The 25,475-nt window shown below is 47.3% G+C and overlaps 1 protein-coding gene across 2 annotated transcripts in view; it reads left to right on the top strand.

The window, feature by feature from the left end:
• LATS1 (large tumor suppressor kinase 1) overlaps window positions 1-25,475 on the top strand; it is a 659,187-nt gene that overhangs the window by 204,303 nt on the left and 429,409 nt on the right. For both annotated transcript variants that reach the window (XR_011268115.1, XM_069607721.1), the window contains exon 4: window positions 21,696-23,221. Coding sequence is in view for 1 of the 2 variants with exons in the window: in XM_069607721.1 (XP_069463822.1) it covers window positions 21,696-23,221 (1,526 nt within the window). In the remaining variant the exon portion in view is untranslated. The remainder of the gene's footprint in view (window positions 1-21,695; window positions 23,222-25,475) is intronic.

Genomic DNA, 25,475 nt, shown 5'->3' with positions numbered 1-25,475 from the left:
ACCGTACTTGACTTTCCATGCCTCGAGGGTAGTGCTTAGGACGCACCCCTCCTTTATGCCCAAGGTGCCATCGGACTTCCATTTTAACGAGCCCCTGGTGTTACCTGTTTTCTTCCTGTCTCCTTCGTCGCCGGCCGAGAGGACTTTGCACTCGCTGGATGTGGCTAGAGCGCTGAAGTTCTACGTGGACCGCACTAAGAGTTTTCGGAGGACATCACAGCTATTTGTGAACTTTGGACCTGTGAATCAAGTGAAGGCTCTCTCGAAGTCTTCTATTTCCAGATGGCTCTCCGGCTGCATCACGCACTGCCACCGGTTGGCAAACCGACCGCTGCCAGGCCGTCCGAGAGCCCATTCGACCAGAGCGATCGCTGCTACTACGGTGTTCTTATCTGGTGTGCCCCTGCTGAACATCTGCAGGGCTGCTACGTGGAGGTCAACGCACACCTTCACGAGATTCTACTGCGTCGATCGGGATTCCAGGGAGGAGTCCAGGGTCGGCCAAGCAGTGCTGCGCAACCTGTTCGCTTAAGGTGAGCCTGGTGAGGAGGTAAGAGATGCTTAATGTTGAGTTTTTGTATTGCTTAATGTTGAGCCTTTTGCCACCTCCCGTGGTTGTGCATGTGTGTACTGCTAGGTATTCTTATATTCATGAGCACGTGAATCCATGCCAGACCCCATGCTGGAGAAGGAAGAAGTTACTTACCTGTAACTGTTGTTCTCCAGCATGGGTCTGGCATGGATTCACATGCAAACCCTCCCGCCTACCCCTCTGCGGCTCTTCACTTGGTCATACTGCCACTTCACGTGCTACCAAATCTGAAGATGGCTGCTGGAGGCGGGGCTTAGGGAGAGGGCAGTCATTGGCTGTGGTCAGTATGACTCAGAGATCAGTGATTGGTTACTACTACGAAAGACAGATCAGAAACGAAACTGATAATGATTTTTCTTTACCGAGGATTCCCAGCCTGATGACGGGGAATATTCATGAGCATGTGAATCCATGCCAGACCCATGCTGGAGAACAACAGTTACAGGTAAGTAACTTGTTCCTTCACAAAACAAGGTGTCCTGGTAGAAAGTCGCTGTTAAGGCTTTCATGGAGGGAGTAAAGAGACTTTACCCCCCATTTCCAACCCAGGATCTTAATTTTGTACTCTCATAGCTCATGGCTCTACCCTTTAGGCCTATGCACAATTCCAGCCTCATACACTGGACGTACAAGACAGCTTTCCTAGTAGCCATCACCTCAAAAAGACAAGTTAGCGAGCTACATGTCAGTGCAAGACCCTTTGTTATCCACAAGGACAAAGTGGTATAACACACCCCAGGTTTTCTCCTAAATTCATATCCACGTTCCATGTTGACAATCCATTAAACTACCCTACTTACTTTCAAAATCCGTCCAACTCAGTTGAGGCAAAACCGCCATACACTAGATGCAAGGAGTGCGGTTTTGTACTATGTAAAAAAAACAAAACTGTTAAGGATAACAGATCAACTGTTTGTCTCCATTGCACCTGGCAAGGAAGGTGATCATGTTTTGAAGAACGACATCTCCAGCTATGCAGCTTCCTATCAAAGAAAACTCTGCCTTTCACACCAAGAGCTCACGGTACCAGAGGTACAGGAGCTACTTTTGGCTTTTATTGCAAACGTCCCCCTAGACACCATTTACAAAGCAGCTACATGGAGTTCCATACATACCTTTACTCCGCACTACTGCATTGACACACATTCTAAAGCTGATTCACAGGTGGGACAAGCGGTGCTCAAACATCTATTTGCTACCGTACCTTCTCACAACCCACCTCCTTCTCCTGATACTGCCCGCTGGTCTATGCATAGCATGTGTTCTAAGCAGATCCACAAGCCTCAGAAGGGATACATTACTCACCGTAATCGTATTTCTGATGCTTGTATCTGCTTAGATTCACATGTGCCCACCCTTCTTCCCCTTGGAGTGGAAGGTGCATAGATGTTCTCTGGCTTTATGACTCTGCTTTTTTACATCTACTCGCGCTACACTTCATGTTACCTCATGTCAGAAACCAACCAATCTGAGGGACATCGACGCGTGAAGGACCATGGGTACAGGGAACGTCACACTAGGGATAGTATTACTGGCACGCCCTGTCAGCATACTTTTTTTTGAGTTTCAAACACAAATAATGTAATACATTGCAGCTACTCACTAGATGTCGGCCTATGCATAGCATGTGAATCTAAGCAGATACAAGCATCAGAAATAAGATTACGGTGAGTAATGTATACCATATATAACTGCATAAAGGAAGCCTGCAGTACCCACGAAAACACTTTGGGAATGCAACTTTCCCTTTGTTATGGGGTTTGCAGGAAATGGAAACCAAGAGAATCCTTGTTAAAGCATGAAAATCAAGGCCGGTAGACTGACGAGGGAAATTCGGAGACTGGAGAGAGCACACCATGACTGTGAATTAGGCAAAACAAAACAGAAATACACAACGTACTTAATTGGGGATTAAGCCTTCCCATTGGGAACACCTAAAACAGGTGGAAGAAGGGGCACTAAGAGGAGAAACGTATCCTCTGAGCCCCGGGATTAAGACCAGGGGAAGGGGTATTGTCCTCCTGGCATTGGAAGTGCATTTAGTAAGACCAAGGATGAGGATTGTCCCCTTGGCAATGAATTATCCACCTCATACCCCTTAGACACTGGTACCCATACGGTGGAAGAGAGCTGCGAAAAAGCAGCCAATTATATATATTAGTAATAGTTTTGAATACTTTAGTGTGAGGGTCAGAATAGGTTTTGGACACAGGACTGTGGACATATTTTTGGGTTTTGGTGATCCTGACAATCCTTTCATTAGTTTTGGTGAGGCAGGGAAACCCCTCCCAGAATTAGGGATGTCAAGGCCTTTTTTTTTTCCACTCCTCTTATTATTTAAATAAAAGCATTTGTGCAAACACAACACTAGTACCTCAGTGGCCGCTATAAAGGGGCTTTTTCCTATTTATTTATAATGGCTACAAATAGTGTAATCAAAAGTACAGTTGCCACCAGTCTACTCCCCCAATACACTTTCAGAATGATGGAATCACCCTGGGACCAAAATGGTGTGCTTAAAAAGCACACATGCCTTGGTATTTCTATGGACTACAACAGGGTGGAGCACCAATATGAGTGGCAAAGACTGAGGGATTCTACTGAAGTCGCCCTGAGCACAAAAACATCACAAATCTACATGTCTTTAGAGAAAGGGATTAGCCCTCTTTTCTGCTCCTTAATTTCAGATATTGTAAACTCTGTTCAATTGAAATCTTGCATTTCTTCCCTATCTTCGCACTGGGCTTCAAGGAAAAGATATTATGAGCTCTTCTGTCAGATCTAGTTTTAAAAAGACACTATCACGGACTACTGTATTTGTCTTCACATGTTTATCCATCTGTGTTCTTCTTGGGAGCTTAATGCAGTTTTTTCAATGCTGGCTAACAACTTATTTTTGCCTGTGCATGCTGTGGATCATAAGATTGGCGCTTGGAAGTACATGACCTACCAGCCCCAAAAGGCGATGATGCTCAATGAATGTAAAAGCTGCCTTTGTTGCCTTCCAGATCACTCCCCTTCAGAGGTTATTTGTGGGGCTGCTTTATAGAATGCTCCCTCTGCTTTCTATAGACCTTGCTTTGGACTCTAGTTACAGGGCCAACACTTTGCCCTGCCAACTGGTCTGCAAATTTCTTTTTGTTTGGAGCAAGTTGCGCCACATCCCACCCCACAGCAACCCTATCCCCCACACGCCGTTCGCTGACTTGCTTGGTTAAGCTCTGCCAGAAAGGAGGTAATTGGACAGGATATAGGAATACAAAAAAGATAACTTGCGATAAGGACTATTGTACTCCCATTCCATAGTTCACTTTCCTCCATTGGACTCCTTTCATGCTTGCTAAGACTAGGTGTCTGCATTGGGGACATCCTACGTGGGTGGAAAGGGACTCCTGAATGAAGTAGCAGAACAGAATCTGTGAGGATAGGGCATGACACAGATTTCTTCATGCATGTGCACCAGCTGTTTTATTCAGTTTGTGCGGTTCTCCAGCAATGGGGTCTGGCATGGATTCACATGCTCATGAATATTCCCCGTCGTCAGGCCGGGAATCCTCAGTAAAGAAAAAATCAATATCAGTTTCGTTTCTGATCTGTCTTTCTTAGTAGTAACCAATCACTGATCTCTGGGTCATACTGCCCCCAGCCAATGACTGCCCTCGTCCTAAGCCCCTCCCCTGGTAGCCATCCTCAGATTTTTACCGCACGTTCAAGTGTTGGGAGTCCTCGTGTTTAGCTCTCGAGCTTTTACTGAGTTTTCACGTTTTTTCAGGAGATTTTTCTCATTTTTTTCGGTTAATCGAGCCTCAAGCTCCCCCGTTTCTACTTCCAATAACGGGGACCCGTTTCGGAATTCTTCTACGCCCCTCAAGGGTGAAGTTTTCGTCGAGTTACGCTTCTTGGAATTTTCCAGAAGATCTGTGGCCTACCTCAACGGACATGGCCCAGGACAAGGGAAGCTCGACGCCCGGATCCAAGCTGTTCAGGAGCTGCCCAGGATGCGGATTGCAAAATGTTTTCAAGGAGGACGAGCATTCGAGATGTCTCTAATGCCTTCATGAGGACAAGACGCACATGGAGAAGGACTGTGCGTTCTGCAAGAACCTGTCGGAACGGACCAAGCAAGATCGTTGTTCCCGCCTCGCCGCCTGGCTGGAGAAGGGCACAGCAGGTGAGAAGGCGAAGAAAAAGTCTGAGCGGTCTTCTAAGTCCTGTGAGGGGGCCCCGGCGACGGGGGCCCAGCAGAAGGCCAAGCACCGCGGGCACCGGGAGCGCCGAAGTTCGGGCTCCTCGGCTGCCAGGCAGGGCGCCACTTCCCCGGCACGATCAACCACGAGCCAGCGCTCTGGTTCGGGGAAGAGGAAGTCTGAGAACCCGGGTAAGCTTCTGGAGAGGCCCCGGTCGATCTCAAAGGGAGCCGAGGGGGAGCGAGGCGATGACCCTCCCCCCAAAGCGAAGGTCTAGGACGCACCTAAGGTGGTGAGGGCCTTGATCCACCTGGCAAAGGCCTCTATCGAGGTTGTCGCAACGTCCCTGGCGAAACCGGCAGAGGCTACGCCACTGGAGGCGGCCTCGGGGCCCAGAGTTCCCCTGCCGCCGTGGAGGGAATCCTCTTTCCAGACCATCGTTAAGACCCCGGCGGAAAAAGAGGGGCGGGGCGGTGGCCATTAGGGACTCGGATTCAGACTCCGAGGAGGATCCCGTGGAAACCGTGAAAGGCCTCAACGAGAGGTTCATAGGCCTCAACGAGAGGTTCGAGAAGGTTCGATCCCAGGGGACGGTTCCCGCTGATGTGATCGAAGATAGCGACGATGGCGACGACGAGGGCCCAGTGGAGCAGCCATCCTGTCCGTCGCAGCCATTACCCGAGCCCCAGGATAGCTCGGTGGCCATTTTGTTGGCGATCCAATCCTTATGTACTGAGATAAGGACGAGGACCCCGACGGAGGATCCAGAAGCAGGCCCGTCGGGAAGCCCTCCGAACAAGCGGAGGAGAGTCCACCCCGCTCTGCCCTTCGTGCCCGCAAGGCCTGTGGACCCCTCATCCCTCTCGCTGGACCCTAGAGAGGATACGGCGACGGATACAGCGACGGGGACGGATGACGACGGCGATGACACAACGGACATCCCGTCATCGCCCCCCCCCCCCTCGGGCTTCTCCGCCCGACGAAATTGCCTCTTTTCACGCCATGATAGCCAGGGCATCCGAGCTCTTCCAGCTCTGCCCTGAGGATCAGAAAAAGGAAGGTTTTCTTTACCAACGACGAGAGGCCAAGAGAAAGACGGCCCTTGCGGTGCCGTTGCTCGACGACATCTGGGACGACGGGTTGGCTATCCTCAAGAACCCTTCCACGACACCCGCCAAGAGGGACAGGTACGAGAAGAAGTACCGGGTCCCCGATGCCGCCCCCTTGTGCCTCAAGGCCCAGCCCACGCCGGACTCTGTCGTCTCGGCAGCGGCCAAGAAGAAAGCAGCAGGTGCGGCGGCTTCAACTTCCACTTTCCTGCCGGACAGCGAGGGCAAGAAGTTGGACTCCATGGGACGACAAGTCATCTCATCGGCGGCGACGACGATTAAGGCGGCCAATGCCTTAGCGATTGTGGCCCATTACGACAGGGAGCTTTGGTTCAAGATAGCTCCTCTGCTAGACTTCCTACCGGATGACAAGAGGGGGGAGGCCCTACATATTCTGCAGGAAGGAGAGGTGGCGTCGGATCACGCCATAACGGTGGCAACGGACATTGCCGATACTGGATTTCGCCAAATGGGCAACAGGGTTTGCCTCCGACGACGAGGATGGCTCAAGGCGACGGACTTTCGCCAGGACGTCCAGACCAGAGTTTTGGACATGCCGACGGCAACAACCTGTTTGGAAAGACGGTGGATGAGTCCCTCCAGGCCATCAAGACAGACACGGAAACAGCCCGAGCCCTAGGAGTCCTTCAGCAAAGGCGGCCCTTTCGGAGCTCTGGAGGCAGACAGGGAGCCTCCAAGGGATCCAGCGGCGGCTCTTCTACTTACTGCCAGGCGGCCCGCTCCTTGTCCCAGGAGGCCTACAGAGGCCGCGTCAAGCAAGGAGGGTCTCGCCGCCGTCGGCAAGGAGGCCAAGGCGGCAAGGCCTCTTCCAAGCAGGACTGAACCGGCCGTAGCGTCGGGCCCCCACCGAAGCACCCCGGTGGGAGGCCGGCTGACGAAGTTCATCAGCGTGTGGGAGTCCATCTCCACCGACCGTTGGGTGCTGGACACCCTGGCCCGCGGACACTCGCTGGAATTTCAAAAGAAGTGTCCTCGCATTCCTCCCGTGGCCAAGAAGGAGAATCACGTCCCTCAACTGCTGTTGGAGGTAAGGGCGATGCTCAGGAAGGGTGCCATCGAGCTCGTCCCCAAGAGGCTCCAGGGCTCTGGAGTATACTCAAGATACTGCCTCGTCCGAAAGAAGACAGGCGGTTGGCGCCCCATCCTGGACCTGCGTCGGTTGAACAAGTACATCAAGGCACAGAAATTCAGGATGGTCACCCTCCAGCACGTGCTGGGACAGCTGGAGGAGGGCGACTTCCTATCGTCACTGGACCTGGAGGATGCTTACTTCCACATCCCCATTCTAAAAGGTCACAGAAAGTTCCTCAGATTCGTAGTCCACGGGCGTCACTACCAATTCAGAGCCCTGCCGTTCGGATTAAAGTCGGCACCTAGGGTGTTGACCAAGTGCCTCGCACCTGTGGCGGCGCAGATGCGCCTGCAAGGGATCCACGTCTACCCCTACCTGGGCGTAGGGATGTAATGGTATTACTGTATACCGTTAAAGATACCGTGAACTAATTAATTGAACAATAATAACCGTCACATTTTTTATACCGGTATACCGTTCATACCGTTAAGTGTGCTTTTCAATCTGATTTGGAAAGGCTGCAGTAAGCAAGTGCTGCGCAGTCATGGTCTTGCACTGTTGGATGTGCCGCCTGCCAAGTAGTTTCAGTTTGAGCAATTTTTAATGCCATTCCATAAACCACACGTGCCTGACACAAAATCAATATGTTAGCAATAGGAAGAATAAATACAGTGCCAAGGAGGAAAAGGGTTTGCTTTTTTAAAAATTTATATATTTTTTAAAGCGCTCACACAGCCCGCAGGCATCGCGGCGCTGTTAAAGAAATTGTTTTTGTTTATTTAGTTGTGTAATTGTTTTTGTCTTAGTTGCGTATTTATAACACGCTTAAACACCCAGAGGTTTCTAAGCACGGACCCGGGGATCGAACCTGTGTTGCTTCGTGTCGTTTTGCTTCCAAGGCGCGCACGTTGCCGCTGAGCTATCCTACCGGGACTTTGGGTTGGCGGCTTTGGGGTTTATATATTTATAATGGATAATGTTTTCTAAACATATGACAATGGGGGATTTCCCTGGTTCTATCATTGAATTTACATATAATAAGTCACACTGCGAAATTTAATCATCTCTGTGGGTGTTCCCTGCTGCCATACCAAAGGGTAACGTGTCCGTCATTACTGAACACCTTTTGGCCCGGAAGTAAACTAAAGGCTGTAATGTAAAGAGAGAGTTTGTGTGCATGCGCACAAGCGTATACTACCATCAGACGCCATTGATATGTGGCATGCAGGTTATCAGGATGGCAACATGTTCATCTTCACCAGTAGCCAGTGGGGGAGCTAAAAGCCTAAATGACCACTTAAGAAAAGCTATTCAGTTTGCTTTGCCTGTCGCAGCAGGGCTCCCCCCCCCCCTCCTCCTCCTCCTCTCCACACGTGTGTTTGTGTATGGTGGAAGCAAGGGGTGGCATTTCAGTGGAAAGTATGTTGAAAAGCCCACTTCTGGCCCTGAGTGCCTGGTTTTGTTTGTGATGAATAATCTGACAATGGATGACCTTTTAGAAAATATTTGTTAAGATTAGTTAACTCCACCTGCTATACCGCGATAACCATGATATACCGTCATTTGGCAAGAAGGTTATTGTACCGTCATAAAACTAATACCGTGACACTCCCACCTGGGCGACTGGCTAATCCGTGCAAGGTCAAGAGAACGCGCCGTCGAACACACGAGGACCGTCCGCCTGCTCACAGAGCTGGGGTTCGCCATCAACTATCCCAAATCCCATCTGGTCCCCTCACAGGTGGCACTGTTTCTGGGAGCGAAGCTCTATACAGTGAAGCGATTGGCATCTCCGTCGGAAGAAAGAACGAAGGCCATTTTGGGCAAGGTGCAGCGCCTGTGAGGTCCATCAAGTCCCTCCTCGGGATGATGTCCTCATGCATCTACCTTGTGCCCCTTTGCAGACTTCGGATGCGTCCGCTACAAGAGTTCCTCGACGCCCGCTGGATTCAAGCGGCGGGCTGCTTCGAAGACAGGATCCCGCTCGACGAGGAGTTCCGTCTTTCTATGGTGGGGTGCCCGTGCACACCTCTCGGCAGGCATGGACTTTCAGGCCCCAGCATATCAGGAGACGGTAACGATGGACGCCTCCCTGGAGGGATGGGGGGCCCACACCAGAGATCTCCACGCAAGAGGCCTCTGGCTCCCGGAGGAGAGGTCTCTTCACATCAACATCCTGGAGCTACGAGCCGTGTTCTGGGCGCTCAAATCGTTCCTTCCGTCCCTCAAGGACAAAGTGGTGAGGATCTTCACCGACAACACCACCACGATGTTCTACATCCGGAAGCAGGGAGGCACCAGATCCCAAGCCCTATCCAAGGAGGCCCAGGATCTGTGGCACTGGGCCGTCGCCAAGGGGATGTTTCTGGTTCACTTCCACCTGGCAGGAATAAAAAACACCATCGCCGACTCACTCAGCAGGGAGCTGCGCTCGTGCCACGAGTGGGAACTACGCCCGGACCAGGTGGATCGGCTCTTTTAACGGTGGAGCAAACCCCAGATCGACTTGTTCGCGACGAACTCCAAGTGCCAGAGGTTCGCCAGTAGGTTCGTCCAGCCGAGGACCATGGGCGATGCTTTCTCGTTCCCTTGGGACGGCTTGTTCCTGTACGCGTTCCCTCCGTTGCCGTTGCTGCTCCGTCTCATCAACCAGCTCAAGAGGTCCAGGTGCAGGATGATCCTCGTCGCACCGGCGTGGCCGAGACAGATCTGGTTCCCGGACCTTCTGGACTTGTCAGCATCCCCACCTATCAAGCTGGCGACGGACGCGGATCTTCTCTCCAGAGAAGGAGGCGCCATTCTCCATCACGACCCGGAGTCGATGAACTTGCAGGCTTGGCTCCTGCAGCACTAAAGTTTGGAGGATACGATAACCCGGCTGACTGCAGAGAGGTTCTTGCAAGGCCAGGGCGTCATCAACTCTCAAATGTTATGGACATAAGTGGAAGAGGTTCTCTGTCTGGTGCCGTGCACAGATGATTAACCCTCTGCGGATTACGGCCCCTCAAGTATTGCTGTACCTACTGTCGCTGGCCAAAGCTGGACTGGCTCACGCCTCCATCAAAATACATCTGGCTGCCATTTCCCGATACACCAGAACTACAGGACGGGCGTCCTTGTGGTCTCATCGCCTGGTGAAGGAATTTATGAAGGCACTATTCCGATCGTTCCCGCCGGTGAAGGCCCCTGCCCTAGCGTGGGAGCTCAACGTGGCACTGACCAGGCTCATGGGGGGGGGGGCGCATTCGAGCCTATGCACTCGGCGCCGTTGAAGTTCCTGTCGTGGGAGACAGCATTTCTTGTGGCCATCACCTCCGCACGACGAGTGGGAGAGATCCAGGCCCTATCTTGCAAGCCTCCATACATGACTTTTCACTACACGAGGGTGGTGCGGAGGACGCACCAGTCCTTTATGCCCAAGGTGCCGTCAGACTTGGTGTTGCCAGTTTTCTTCCCATCGCCTTCGTCTCCGGCCGATAGGACTTGCACTTGCTGGATGTCGCTAGAGTGCTGAAGTTCTACGTGGACCGCACGAAGAGTTTTCGGAAAACGTCACAGGTGTTTGTAAACTTTGGACCTGTGAATCAAGGGAAGGCTCTCTCGAAGGCTTCCATTTCCAGATGGCTCTCCGGCTGCATCATGCACTGTCACCGGTTGGCAAACCGACCGCTGCCCGGCCGTCCGAGAGCCCATTCGACCAGAACGATCGCTGCTACCACGGCGTTCCTGTCTGGTGTGCCCCTGCTGGACATCTGCAGGGCTGCTACGTGGAGGTCGACGCACACCTTCACGAGATTCTACTGCGTCGATCGGGACTCCAGGGAGGAGTCCAGGGTCGGCCAAGCAGTGCTGCGCAACCTCTTCGCTTAAGGTGAGCCTGGTGAGGAGGTAAGAGATGCTTAATGTTGAGTTGTTGTATTGCTTAATGTTGAGCCTGTTGCCCCCTCCCGTGGCTGTGCATGTGTATACTGCTATGTATTCTTATATTCATGAGCATGTGAATCCATGCCAGACCCCATGCTGGAGAAGGAACAAGTTACTTACCTGTAACTGTTCTCCAGCATGGGTCTGGCATGGATTCACATGCGAACCCTCCCTCCTTCCCCTCTGCGGCTCTTCACTTGGTCCCACTGCCACTTTACGTGCTACCAAATCTGAGGATGGCTGCCAGGGGAGGGGCTTAGGTAGAGTGCAGTCATTGGCTGGGGGCAGTATGACCCAGAGATCAGTGATTGGTTAATACTAAGAAAGATGGATCAGAAACGAAACTGATACTGATTTTTTCTTTACCGAGGATTCCCGGCCTGACGACGGGGAATATTCATGACCATGTGAATCCATGCCATACCCATGCTGGAGAACAACAGTTACAGGTAAGTAACTTGTTCCTTTTGTTGTCCAGTTGCTCCTGTCACTTCCCCATAGAGATAATCTCTCTACAAGAATGGAGGAAAGGGACTATTAGTGCACTCCTTCAATGGGAATCACAAAAGTAGAACAAAAAACGTTTATATTGGTCTTGTGACAATCCTACTTGTGCAAGTGCATGACAAGGTGATAAATGCAAGGGGGTGGGGGTGGTAGAGGGAGAAGTGCAGGAATGGGTTACATCCATGGTGGGGGCAGGCGGCAAGTGTCAGGGGAAAAGGGGGGAGGAGAGGATGAGTGCGGTGGACATGGAGGACCAAGTATGGCTAGTCTGGGAAAGGGAGCCAGAGGGCAAGTGCTGGCAAAGGACGCTGGGGGGGACTGGTAGGGGGTGGTGTGGCCCCTGTATGACTAAAGGGACCAGGCCCCAGTCGCAGCGGCAGATGGAGTGTTTAGCACAAGAGGGGGAGAGGGAAGGAAGAGGAGAAAAGGAAAGTCTTCTTAAGTTTCCGAACTTAAGAAGATCCGGTTCAAGTCTGAGGGGGGAGGGATGCTGTTCCAGAGGGAGAAGCCAGCTGAGGAAAGGGATCTACAACCCACTCTCTGCATGGAGAAACGTTTGACCTGCAGAAAGTTGGAGCCAGAAGACTAAAGGCCACTGGCTGGGAGGTATCTCGGGAGAGAAAGCTGGATGTAAAGTGGTCCAAGGCCGCAAACAGCCTTGTGGATGATGCAAAGGGTCTTGAATTTGATCCTTGTGGTCACGGGAGTCAGTGGAGAAATATTAGAGGCTGGAGAGATGCAGTCCCTGGGCTTGAGGCCAAGGATAAGTCTTGTAGTCCTATTCTGGATTTGTAAATTAGGGCGAAGCGAGGAAAGAGGCAGGTTGAGGAAGAGGCTATTTCAGTAGTCTAGCCTAGAGAGAACCAGGGCTCTGGAGACGTGGAGCCTTTGGGGGAAGGTGAGGAAAGGTACAATACCCCGGAGGAGATGAATCTGAAAATCAGACTTCTTGGCAGGGTGCATGATGTGTGGAGAGAAAGAGAGGGTGGAGTCAAAGATGATCCCAAGGTTTTTTGCCTCACAAGTGGGAGAGGGGAGAGGACCCAAGGGGTCTGCCATAGAGTGGGGACGGGGGAACAAGAAGCGGGCGTACCAAGGAGAAGGATCTCTATCTTGCTTTCATTAAGGCAGAGATTATTGGCAGAGCACCATGCCTGAATAGCAGTCAGTCGGGTATGAGGGAGTTGGAGGTGGTAGGGGAAGGCATCTTTAAAGAGAGCTTTGTAACACTAGAAATGAGGAGAGAAAGTGGCGATCAGGTGGGCCAGAGGTGCCAGGTAGATGTTGAAGTTTTCTACTTGGCAGTCTTTGGCTTTGCCACAACTAGTATTCCATTCACTCTGTGGTGTTCATTCTTTTCCCCCACCTTGCTTTCACATTGTTTATTAATGTTCATCAACTTGCTTTTCACACTTGCTTTCCTCTTAATTCATAAATGCTCATTACAGGCTTTCACTTTGTTCATGAATGCTTCTTAATGGTTTTTCACCACGTTCCTAACCGCACATCGTTCGCGTTCCACTTGTGCTGTATCTTAGCATAATGTCCATCTCTTCTCCTTGGCTCAGCATCTTGTTGCTTTTCAAAAAGTACTTTTTAGTTTGTTCGGTATTCAATATTCTTCCATTCGGTTTCCAAATCCCACTCTTCGAAGTTTCAGTTTGATCGATAATTGCAAAGGTCCAATTCCCGCCCCCTGCAGCACCATGGTACGAGTGTTCCCTTTCTCAAACTGACCGGTGCCCGGCTCCTCCTCCGGGCTTCTTTGTAGTTTTCTCCGGCTTTCACTCGCTTCCCGGGTACGCATCGAGAACTCCATCGAGCAGCGCTCGCAACCTGTGAACCTCGCTGCAGCAGCCCCTGTCAATTTCTGAGTCTTCTGTGTTCCCTAGCTCCAGCTGGAAACACGCGCCACAGAGGACTGCAGGGGCTCTGACCCTCTGTGCAAGTCGCAGCGTCTTTCTCACTCCTCAGCAACACACTGCGTCCTCTCCGCTGGACCCTTTCCAGCCTGGCTCCTCGCCTTGTAGCTGCATCGTCATCCCCAGGCAGGTTCCCCCTCCCCCTCTCTCGGTCTCATTTTATGCACCTAGGCCTCGCAATTGGTTCCAGGTGCAAATCCTTTGCCTGACCACAGTTGCAATGGTTTTCCTCCTCACTCCTCTTCCTCGTCTCGGTACCAAAGTGGTGAAAATGTCTAGAAGCATGCATCACTCCTAGTTGCCTCTTCCTCGTCTTAAAGGCATATGATTGTGGCACAGTTTGTTTGCATGAAAGGGATAAAGACTGGCAATACCCAACGAAGGCATGCGGAGGCTAGGACTCAATCTAAATAAGGAAAGGGGGGGAATACCATGTCTCACTTGAAGACGTAATCTCTCCACTCCCTAAGGTTCCTCCGCCTAGGTTCTCCTCCCTCGCATATCCACACCCAGGGTCAGGATCCAAGAGTGATGGCCTTTCCCTGGCATCCTGAGAGGAAAATCCAAGGAGAGTAGTTGGGAGGATGCCCTCGGCATCCTCACAGAACGTGGCAAGGCCATGCTCCGAGATGCAGTGGTTATTTCACCTTTGTGCTTCTACATAATCACCCATATTGAAGAATTGATGCTAAATGCCAATTAGTCCTGATTTTGGTTTGAGACTAAAAGTCAATAGAAACACCAAGTACAAGTACTGACTGCTGTACTGCTGTGATATTGTCCCGGGAGGATAGCTCAGCGGCAGCGTGCGCGTCTTGGAAGCAAGACGACACGAAGCAACAACGGGTTCGATCCCCGGGTCCGCGCTTAGAAACCTCTGGGTGTTTAAGCGCGTTATAAATACGTAACTAAGACAAAAAAAACAACACAATTACACAACTAAGAAAAACAAACAATTCCTGTAACAGCGCCTCGATGCCTGTGGGCTGTGTGAGCGCTTTATAAATGTTAAATAAATTAAATTAAATTAAAATAAACCTTTCTTCGTCCTACAGACTTTTCCAACCAATCCAGCTTCCTGGATTTCAACTATGTGGCTCCTCCTGGGTACCACAACTATACTTGTACCACAACTACACTTGTACCACAACTACACTTGTGGACTTTCATTACCCCAATGAACTTCAACTTCTGTTAAAACTCACTATTATATATTTTCTCATTCATCTCTTTAGCCACGCCCCCAACCACGTGGGCCCTATAAAATCAGCCGGCACGCGCCCCTGCGCGCACGCACCTAGCACGAGTAACAGCGAGGGCTGACTGCTGCGCCGTGGTGCAGCTGAGCAGTCTTATCTAGCCTGCCTTTCTGTAACTCTAAATCTCCTAACCAACCTCTTGCCTTTTCAGGCTCTCTTCCTTGCCTGACAGTACGCGCAACATTAACTCCTGCTTTAATCCACCATGTCGGCATACCGCTTAACATCGGGCATGCCGCAGCCAGTTCTACGCCTTCCCCAACGGAATGCTACTTCTAAATCTTCTGTTCAGCGATCTCGTTCTCGCGTGCCTGCTCCCCTAAAAATTGCACCTTCTAAAGCAGATATCAGAACGTTTTTATCCCCAAATGGAGATCCTCCGGGAATGCCATTTTTCGGTATGGCAATGCAATTAACCAAAAACCAGGTGCCAGTCACTCCTCCTTTGAACAAACACCCCCTGGCCGATAGCGAAGCCAACCCACTCCTTTGAGACTCTACATTGCAGTCTTGCACGTTTCCTACAGCTCCCGGCGAAGACATAGCAGCTCAGAAGACGGTTCAGCTACAAAGTCATTTCTGGGTGAAAAAGTCTTCTGACACCTGTTACTATACATGCAATTGATGCATCTAGCATTCCCCAATTATACTCTCAAGTCGTACAACAGCATACCTCCGGGAACCTAACCCCTTCCCTCCCAGCAACAGCTACTGCAAAGCATAGGGATGCTGCTCCACCATGTGCCTTATTGCGCGGACTCCCATCCACCCAATTTCACTCCACCCAGAATCCATCCATTAACCAAATCAAGCACCCTACCAACCGTTCCAAACCCACCCCTCTGTATGCAGCTCCACCCAGACTCTCCACTTCGCACGTGCTTTTCTCAAATAACTGTACAAATCACAACAGCTCATCTGCTGAATCTGAGTCTTCCATGGTCGCCTCCTTCACCAAACCCACACTGTGACCTTCTTTTGGTTTCCCATCAACGTCAAGCTCTGCGCTTGACTCAGCCCTTATGGCGATTAATACAAGCATATTTACCTTACCTAAACTATTTGAGGTACTTGACCAGAAAGCTGCCGCACAATTCCCATCTCTTAATGCCTTTACTAGCAAATTAGACTGGTTTGCACGGAATCTTCCTGTATTACTGAAATCTGTTCATGGTACCAATGCAGTAACTAGCTCGGCAGCTAGCTCATCCCCACAGTTTATTTTATTTATTTATTTGTTTGTAAAGCGCTGAAAGCCCGCGGCATCAGAGCGCTGACGAAAAGACAGGACAACGAATAGTGAAAAACAGGACACAGCGTGAATTGACCGATTTCCTCAAGAATGATTTAGCCTGTTTCGCGAAGTTAATTGAAAAGTAATGTTTTCAGTTACTTCTGGTGGTGCCACAAACCGAGATGGAGGATCCTGCCAACATTATTCCTCCCTCCCTGCAGTCTATTATTGAAGTTAATGACTCTGTATATCCCATATCGGAACCTCTTGACATGTTTCTAATTCTGAAATCCCATTATATGAAGTTTTCTGTCCTGAATCTCTAGGGGAAAAAAAGGAAAAGAAAGAGGAACAGGAAACGCTCATCTAAAATTGCCAGTGCGTCTAACACCAACAATTACCAAAATAGCAATTAAAAAAAAAACTAAAAAAACAAACGACATGCCTACACTGATAAAAATAAAAATAACAACAAAACCAAAGCATTCATTGCAAAAATCGCCAAAGCAAACACTCGGCTGCTAGTCTGGAGATTGAGGAATCGGAAACTATCGTCCAAAGTAACAACGAAACCAGAGATTCCTCTGAGACCGCCCTCACTCCTTAGTTGCCTGTGGCACTACCACAAGGTAAGATGCCCAATGAACCCAGCATTCTAATTGTTCCATCTGTGAATGAATGCCTTGCTGACGAAGTTGCTGAGACTGACACCATCACAAAAAAGGACCTTATGACTGTCAGTTTACTTTAACAACAATATTTCACTATCAGAAACTGTTCACCATAGTCTCCATGACCAACAACCAACTGCTGACAAACTGAAACAAACTTTCTTTGTGAACCTAAACATTGATCCTTCAATGTTTAAATCCCTTGATCAAAAGACGCAGTGACGCATTAGTCCATGCAGTACTATTCAAAGAACAATCTACCTCCCTGCCAGTTATAAATAACAATGTCTTACATCTGAAACCTTTCTGTTCTTTGCAATCTAATCTTTAACTGGCATTTAAATCTAAACAAGCCAATAGTCACTAGCCTGAAAAGGTGCTACTACATGATGAAGTTATATGAATCACCATGCTGGAGAGTGTACTCAGACCTGTATCCTAATAGGACAAAACTCATCATAGTTTTAAACTCCATTCCATCTCTGAGGCACATTAGGCCGGCTGACATTCACCTTGTTCAATACCCCATACCAGCCAATCAGGATATTGTAGAAGTTATCATTCCTTCACAAATTGTTAAAAACGTAGTCTGGCAGGAAAGGCACAAGTTACTTCGAAAAGGCCTGCATCTCGAAGCTCAGACTCCACCGCCGCTGATAGAACAAGCTTCAGAACCCTCAGAATCAACCCCTCCGGCCTCTCAATGAAGACCCACAACTGACTCCTATGACAAATGAACAAACCTGCTGCAATTGTAAAATAAACCCGCAACCGGCTGCACATATACAGCCTACACCCAAGTGGTCATGGATCTATGATGCAAGGGGCAATTCACAGAAACCTCCAGCCCAATAGTACAAAACTGCAGGCTCCACACATGCCCGCTCAATAGCTACCTGAAATACGAGAGGTTTCTCCTATCTGCTGAAGAAGATCCCTGCAACTCTAAATATATTCGACCTAGTACTTTTCCAAGAAACCTGGATGACGACAATTCCCATCTGGGCTGATCATGAAATTGCTGTAATAACTGCTACTAAAGCAGCTAGAGGCCGCCCGGTGCAGGCCTTTTAATAACAGCCCAAACTGATTCTGAACTACACCTTGAATCTTGGTTATCTCCTGATTTAGGCATCCAAGCTGTTAGAATTAAAACCTCTAACCCCTATCACCGATCACCCACTTTTTCCCACTGCAATAATAATAAACATTTACTGGAATCCCATTTTCCCAAACAAAGCCCTTTTCATTGACAAAATTGATGCCATCTTAGATCTCATCCTGCTTGACCAGTCGGTCCGGACAACCATCATTGCAGGAGATTTTGATATGAACTGCATCACTCCAGCCAATATTCAGTCTCGAGCAGTGAAATGGACTACAATAATGGAAACTAGAAATTTCAGCATGCTAAATGCTCCTCCCTCAAAGACTGTCCACCTGCCTTTACGTGGTCTAGATGACGGAGCACATCAGTGATAGACTACGTATTCATATCATCGAATGCAAATAAGCATAGCTTCTTTTCAAGTGACCCCTACTACCGCCAGTGATCACAACATTATCGAAACACACTGGTCCCCCCATTTGTGGTAAAGTTCCCAATACTACACACCGTCGCTTGTACTGAACAGCGGCAGAAACTGCCTTCGGTGGAACCCGCGACTCATAGCTTCTTTAAGACGGAGGCTTATTAAATCCAATGCAGGCTCTGATGCAATTGTCCAAATATTCTATACTGATTGTATACAAATAATACAATACTAGCAATTTAACTCTCGTCCAATATTTAAGCATAGATATAGTTCTAATGCACGGATCCAGGAGCTTTAAACTGATCTACGATGCTCTTTGCGTCACCTCTCCCCACAACGCACCTAACCGAGAGGTCCACTCTGAAAACAAGATATAAAAATACAATTAAACAAATTCTTCTTGCACAAAAACAATATGATGCAGAAGTAATGCTTAAGGCACTTATATCCAAATCTGCCGGGGACATATGGCGTATAATTAATTATTCACCTGTAAATGCTTATAAATCAATCAAATTAAACATTATAGGCGAAATCACATGGAGCAAACCTTTCCAAACTTCTTAAAAACAAAACAAATGCTCCAGCAACTTCAATATTTTCCGAAATTCCAGACTTGACAAAATTTGACTTTGATACTTTAGATATCCTTATGATAATCAAAAAGCTAAGTATGTCCAGAGCTGCTGGTGCTGATAACTTAACCACTGCCATCTGTAAAGCTCATCCTGAGGCTTGGGCCTCTGCGCTTGAATTAATATTAAAAAAAAATATTTTTACTGGCTAAATCCTGTCGTCGTGGCAAACACCATAATCATTCCGATGTTTAAACAAGGCGATAGAAATTAACCAAACAGCTATAGACCCATTGCGCTTTTAGATGCCACAGGTAAAATTTTTGCTAGACTTTTACTTTGTGACATTTTTAAAATGGCTCACTCTGAACAATCCACTTGACATACACCAGTCAGGTATTGGCACCGCGCTAAACTGAAATGATATTATCATCAGCCATAAATAAAAAGCCATCCAATCAAAGCAGCCTTCGATTTTAAACATGCTTTCGATTACGTCCCTCGTGAGATTTTATGGACCAAACTTCTTTACAACAATTTCTCTGACTACATCGTTTTTTTTAATCCATCAGTTTTACCCAAACACATCCGTTAAAGTGAAACTCATGACAGATGGGCTTTTATCGAAAGCTATACAAACAAACATTGGTTTAAAACAAGGCTGCCCCTTTGCGTCGATTCTTTTTAACTTTATTAATGACATTCATCTCGCTTTTAAATCCGTTTGCTCATTCCCCCCCTAAACTAGGCACCTTTGAGATACCTTATCTTTTATACGCGGACGACTTGGTGATATTAGATGGAACGCCAATAGGGCTGCAAAGAAAATGATTAGCCCTAAGCAAGTATGCTCAAGACAACAACCTCACCATTAACATTAACAAGTCTAATAAACTTATCTTCCAACACAGCTTCAACTGGCAACTTTCGAAGAGATCTTTGTCTCAAATTTACCAATACAAATATCTCGGGGGGTGAATACCAACTCTCATCCTTCTGGCCAGCCTTACAAAACTGAACTTTACTCTCGAATGAGACACCTAGCCGCACAAGGGAAAGCACTCCAAAATAAATATGGGAAATTTTCAATCTGATCAGCAATAATTTTCTACCAACAAAAGGTAGTCCTGATTATTACATATGGCAGTCTAAATCAATGTCCAATGCCCCTAGATGGGACACCATAGAAGGCATTTACTGGAAATCTATCCTTCTCGTCCGGATAAACCCACCAATCGCAATTATCAGATTTGAACTATGCCTAACCTCTCTTTTTTGCAACTGTAATCTGGCTAATGCTGTCATCCTACGGAAGTGCCTTTTAGCCTTAAGCAATTCACACAACCTTTTCCCGGTTCTCGAAGCCCTTTTAGAATCCCCATACTCGGGCCCGATTCAAGCATGGAAAGAGTTATGCTTATCGTCACTGCAAATTGCAGATATTGCACTCAAGCTTCTATTAAACAATCCTGAAAAAGCAAAAATCAAACTTTGGCGCTGGGATTGGATTACCATTTGGGATGAATGCAATTCATATGCATCATTTAAAGCAGGTGCCTTTCTTACTAAATCCATGAATGAGCAAATTCCCGGATCGGATCTATGCCGATTCATTCTTGCGATTTCGTTTGAACCTCCCTCCGATGAAAGTAAGAAAGGCAAACCATATCAGAATCACCAATTATATATATGTGAAGATTTTGTAAAATTGAAAGTTCCGTAGAGTCCACCGAGCATCTGATAACTGAATGCCCTGCCATATTAGACCTAAGAGTTCGATATTTTCACAAATACTTAAAACGCATGACTTCAATGATAAAAGAACAACTCTGGGAGGCAGTGGTTAACACCACTAAAATATCACTGGTCATAGCTACTGTCCAATTTCTTGTGCCCTTAAATCTCCCCTCCCTGGATAATCCTGACCGGCAAAATCATGTCTTACTAGCTAGAACCTCTGCGCGGTATATTTTGTGCGACAAAAGTGTAACTTCCAAAGAATCGTGGGCCGTGATTAGCTGACAAAGGTCACCGATTCCACAGGATCATCTACTTTCTCCAACTGGGATTTCTTGCTTTTCAATGACATTTTATTTGCTTTTAAGGAACATTTTTGAACTAGGCTTTAACTAAGCCTACCCATGTTGATTACTGCAATCTCCTAAAATGTCAGCACTTCTACTTGCATAAAATGGATAGTGAGTTCATGTTTTAACCTAATCTAGATAAAAAGTATATTGATCAATACCTCTTCTAAATATTGATGTACACCTTTTTCATTAATAACTAAAAAGTTAAATTGTATTATCTTGATTTTAAAGGTTAAGTTTGAACAAGGTTTTTAAGGATTCTAAAACGGGTTGATTACGGTTATATTTTAACATTCCAGTACTTTTACTCCTACAAAATGAATAGTTGGGGCATGTTTTAAATTAATCATTTAAAAGTCTATTGACCAACACCGTTTTTACATATTGCTTTTTTATCTGGTTTTAATGTGTCAATGTTTTTCAGCTCTTGATTATTCTGACCATTTGATTGTGAGTCCAAAGAAATGCATCCTAGTCTCTTTTTTTAACCACTTTGTAGACTGTTTATATACTCAATTTGGTGAAAAAGCTAAGAGCAATGAGTATGTATGTTCATATCTACCAACTATCCCTTGTTGATGTAATACTGATTGTATTTGATTATGTAACGGTTTGACAATTCAGGTGATATGTTATTGTAATGCCTATATTGAAAAAGTTGATATATCAACTAAAACAATTGTTAAATAAAAAGAAAAAAAAGAAATGGGTTTTCTTTCCGTAGTTGTGTATTTGTGTATTCTGAAAAGTGTGCTAGTCCTTCTTCTAGTTTTGTGATGTTTCTAAAGCTTAGTTGGGTGAAGACAATTGGCAAGCAAGAAGTCATGGACTACATCTACAGTACCATTGGCAAGGGAGTCCATGCTTTATATATGGTGTTCTTAGATGCATATTTGGTGGTTGTGATATACAGTATTTTTCACTTAATAGTCTTAATGTGCAGTCAAAAGCATAAAGGTTCATCTTAAATAACACACGTTCCCTTTTGCCAATACAGGCAATGTGCAACAATCTGTTAACCGGAGACAAAGCTGGAAAGGCTCAAAAGAATCCTTGGTCCCTCAACGACTCGGCCATCCGCTTTCTGATGGTGGGTACCATCCAGAGAGCCCTAACTCTCAACACGAAATGGGAAGACCTCTGTCAGGCTCAGGAATAGCCACTTTTGTTCAAGCTTATCCTGTGAATGGACAGAGGGTGAACCCACCTCCACCACCTCAAGTAAGGAGTATCACTCCGCCACCTCCACCTCCTAGAGGACAAACTCCGCCACCTAAGGGGACCACACCACCTCCATCTTCCTGGGATTCCAACTCTCAAACTAAACGCTATTCCGGAAATATGGAGTACATGATCTCTCGGATTTCTCCAGTTCCATCTGGAGTATGGCCAGATGGGTACCAGCCTTCTCAGCCTCCCATAATTAATCATCCAACACAAGGTCAAAGGGCTATGAATTCTGTTCCTGTCGGCCGGCAGCCCATCATTATGCAGAGCTCCTCCAACAATAAATTCAATTATTCTTCTGCAAGAGGCGGAGCTCAGAATGGTAACGGTCAGTCAGATTTTATGGCACATCAAGGAACAAGCAACTTGATGAATCGACAAGCGCCACCTCACCCAATAGCATCTGCAAATGGACAGAGCCCAACCGCCTTACAGATGCAATCTGGAGGACCTGCTGCTACATCTGGGTATGCCAATGGAAATCTTCCACTTTCTATTATGGTGCCAAGCCGAAATAGTCATAACATGGAACTTTACAATATCAGTGTGCCTGCGCTACCGACCTCCTGGCCACAGCCTTCATCTACCCAACCTCAGTCTGCCCCAGTAAGTGGGCATGAGATGTCTCCCTGGCAACAGAATATTCCAGTTAGATCAAACTCCTTCAACAACCCCCATGGAAATCGGCAGGGTCCCCATAACAACACTCAGCCTTCTGCCACCACTGTAACTGCTATTACACCAGCTCCTATCCAACAGCCTGTTAAAAGCATGAGAGTGCAAAAGCCAGAGCTGCAAACTGCTCTGGCACCTACCCATCCTTCTTGGATGGCCCAACCAGTGCAGGCTGTTCAGCACACATCCTTTACAGAGTGGACAGCTGTAAGCATGACTCCCATGTCGCCTGTAGCAGAGGCTCCAAATTACCAAGGTCCTCCACCACCATATCCTAAGCACTTATTACAGCAGCCACCCTCTATCCAACCATATGATGCCTCATCAGTGAAAGTTAGCAAAGAAGAACTGCCTTATTTACCCATGCCTCCAAATAAAGATGAGGACAGTGAAAAAGGTTCCGAATGTGTGGAAAGTCAAGACAAAGAAAGAAAACAGATAACCACTTCTCCTGTTCCTGTGAGAAGAAACAAGAGAGACGAAGAGCGGAGGGAGTCTCGCATTCAGAGCTACTCTCCACAGGCCTTCAAATTTTTCATGGAACAACATGTGGAGAACATCCTAAAATCTCATCACCAGAGAATGCATCGAAAGAAACAACTGGAGAATGAAATGATGCGGGTAAGTTTTCAAATTCCAGTCAAGGTTCATGTATGTTTTTAGTTGATTGTTATCATTTGAACTAAAGTTCATGATTTGTTTTCATGTAGCACATTAACTTGTAAGGATACTAGGTCTGTAACTAACGAAAGACCGTTAAAGTATTTCTTTTAAAAAAAATATGTAAGAATAATTGCCTGTCTGAATTGCTTGCTGTAAATGAGGATCCTGACTGTCTTTAACATCTTTTATTGTGTATCAATTGATCATAAAAGAAAGAATAGCTTTGAAACCAGCACATGTATGCACATTTTTCAAGAAAAGCACACCAATACCGCCTCAGTAGAACACAAATGGGTTTGAAAAGCGGGAGGAAAGAACAAGGGACTGGGGATATTAAAATGAACAAAGATGAAGAATGGTGGGGGCAGTGGCAAGGTGACCCACCAAGATGATGCTTAACATGACCAAAAATAACACTACCAGCCCCTCCCTAATCCCCACTATTGCTATTCAGAAATTGGAACCAACACCAAAATGCACATCACTTTAAGTATCCCCTAGGCCAGGGGTCTGCAAAATTTGGCTTTGCAGATGTTTTGGACTATATCTCCCATCAACCCTATCCAGCATAGGCAATGGTGAGGGATCATAAGCATCATTGTGCAAGACACCTGGAGATCCAAAGGTTGCAGACCCCTGTCTATGCCCCAAAGGCTAATATGACTGTCCAAAGCATCCCCCTTGACCTCCGTTATTTCTCAGCACAAATTCAATGGTATCAACTGGGATCAGTAAATGCATAATTAGATTTAAAAAGCACCACAAGCCTAGGTGGGCTGAACACTGATGTTTTCATCCCCATATCTGAAAGTAACTTCCTATTATCCAGCAGTGTTCTCCTTTTGGACGTAGATCCCTTATTCGGGATCCGTTACGTTAAGATTCTAGACCCCTCCAACTCTAGCTGACTGATTCTTCAAAGATCCAGGAGATAGAGAGGTGCTTCTGAGGAAAGTGAAGATTGGTATCTCTGCCCCCTCCTGAGCATTGAAAGAGGAGACACCCCCTGCTTGTGGCCTCAGATGCAACATCCATTTGACAGTCTTGTTCCCTGCAACTGAATCCACAATTGAGTCGACCAGGGACTGCAAGGTGGAACATAGCATATTCTCAGGAATTAATGGGGAGGATACATCTGCCACCCTTCCTTTTGGCCCCATCACGGAGGACAATCAGTGCTCCTTTGCAGGCTAGTCCTGGGGCATTCGACCCTCCCTAGTCCATCAGCCAGTTAGGACAGTCCTGATAGCCCTGACTCTCCTGAGAACCCCAGTAAGACCATGCAGGGCAGTGATAGTGAACACCCTCTCCAACGGAGAGCCTAAAGCTCGTTCTAGGCACGCTCAAAACTCCACTGAACGAAATCGAACCGTTTTATTTAGCTCTAGTCCAATTCATTCATACAACATTGGCAATGATTGTCCCGATACTTTTATAGTTCCACCTGCAGTATCTGGGAACGTAATTTTAAATCCCTGAACAGAGAGAATATGAACTTCAGAGACCAGCGCATGAAAAGTTCCTAATTCAAGGTCTCCCGGCAGAGCACTCAGAAATCAGCATTTTCTGCACATTCTGAGAGTCAGTTAGCCAGGGTGGACTGGAGGAGCAGGTGGCTAGAGTTTGGCAGTGGCTGGAGATTTGAGAGTTGTAAGCTGGAGAGGTGAAGGAGGTTGGAGATGTGTTGGAGAGGTGAGACATGAGAAGGTGGTGTGAGATAAGTGATTGAAGGAAGCAGGGGAGTGAGAAGGAGGAGGTGTTCACATCAGGAGAAGATGTTGGACATTATTAGAATGGATTTTGAACTCTGCTCTGGTGAACAGCTGTTCAGGAGCTCACCATTGTTAGTGAAACAGCAAACACTTTGAAATTAGCCAGGACAATTCAAGGTAGCTTGGAGAGCAGCTTGGAGAGCAGCCGAGACTAAATCTCAGGAGTAGTGGGGCGGGATCTGTGGTCTTGGATGAGCACACACAGTAGGACAACAAGAATTACCCATAGACAGTAGTATATCAAAACTACACATTTTATTAGGCCCAGAACAAACACCAGTGAATAATGGCAAACGTAGTAATATCACTACACACACTATATAAAATATATGTACAGGCACTTTTTGGTCAATGCAGTAAAGTGTGGATTCCCGCCAAAACCTGTGAGGAGGGAAAGCAGACAAACCTGATCACAATGCCAACTCCAGGAATGAATGTCC

This window comes from Ambystoma mexicanum, chromosome 4q (genome assembly GCF_040938575.1).
Source record: "Ambystoma mexicanum isolate Mex_15411 chromosome 4q, UKY_AmexF1_1, whole genome shotgun sequence".
Taxonomy (NCBI): Eukaryota; Metazoa; Chordata; class Amphibia; order Caudata; family Ambystomatidae; genus Ambystoma; species Ambystoma mexicanum.
Note: the sequence above shows the minus strand (reverse complement) of the source record. Positions and strands in the feature narration are given on the sequence as shown.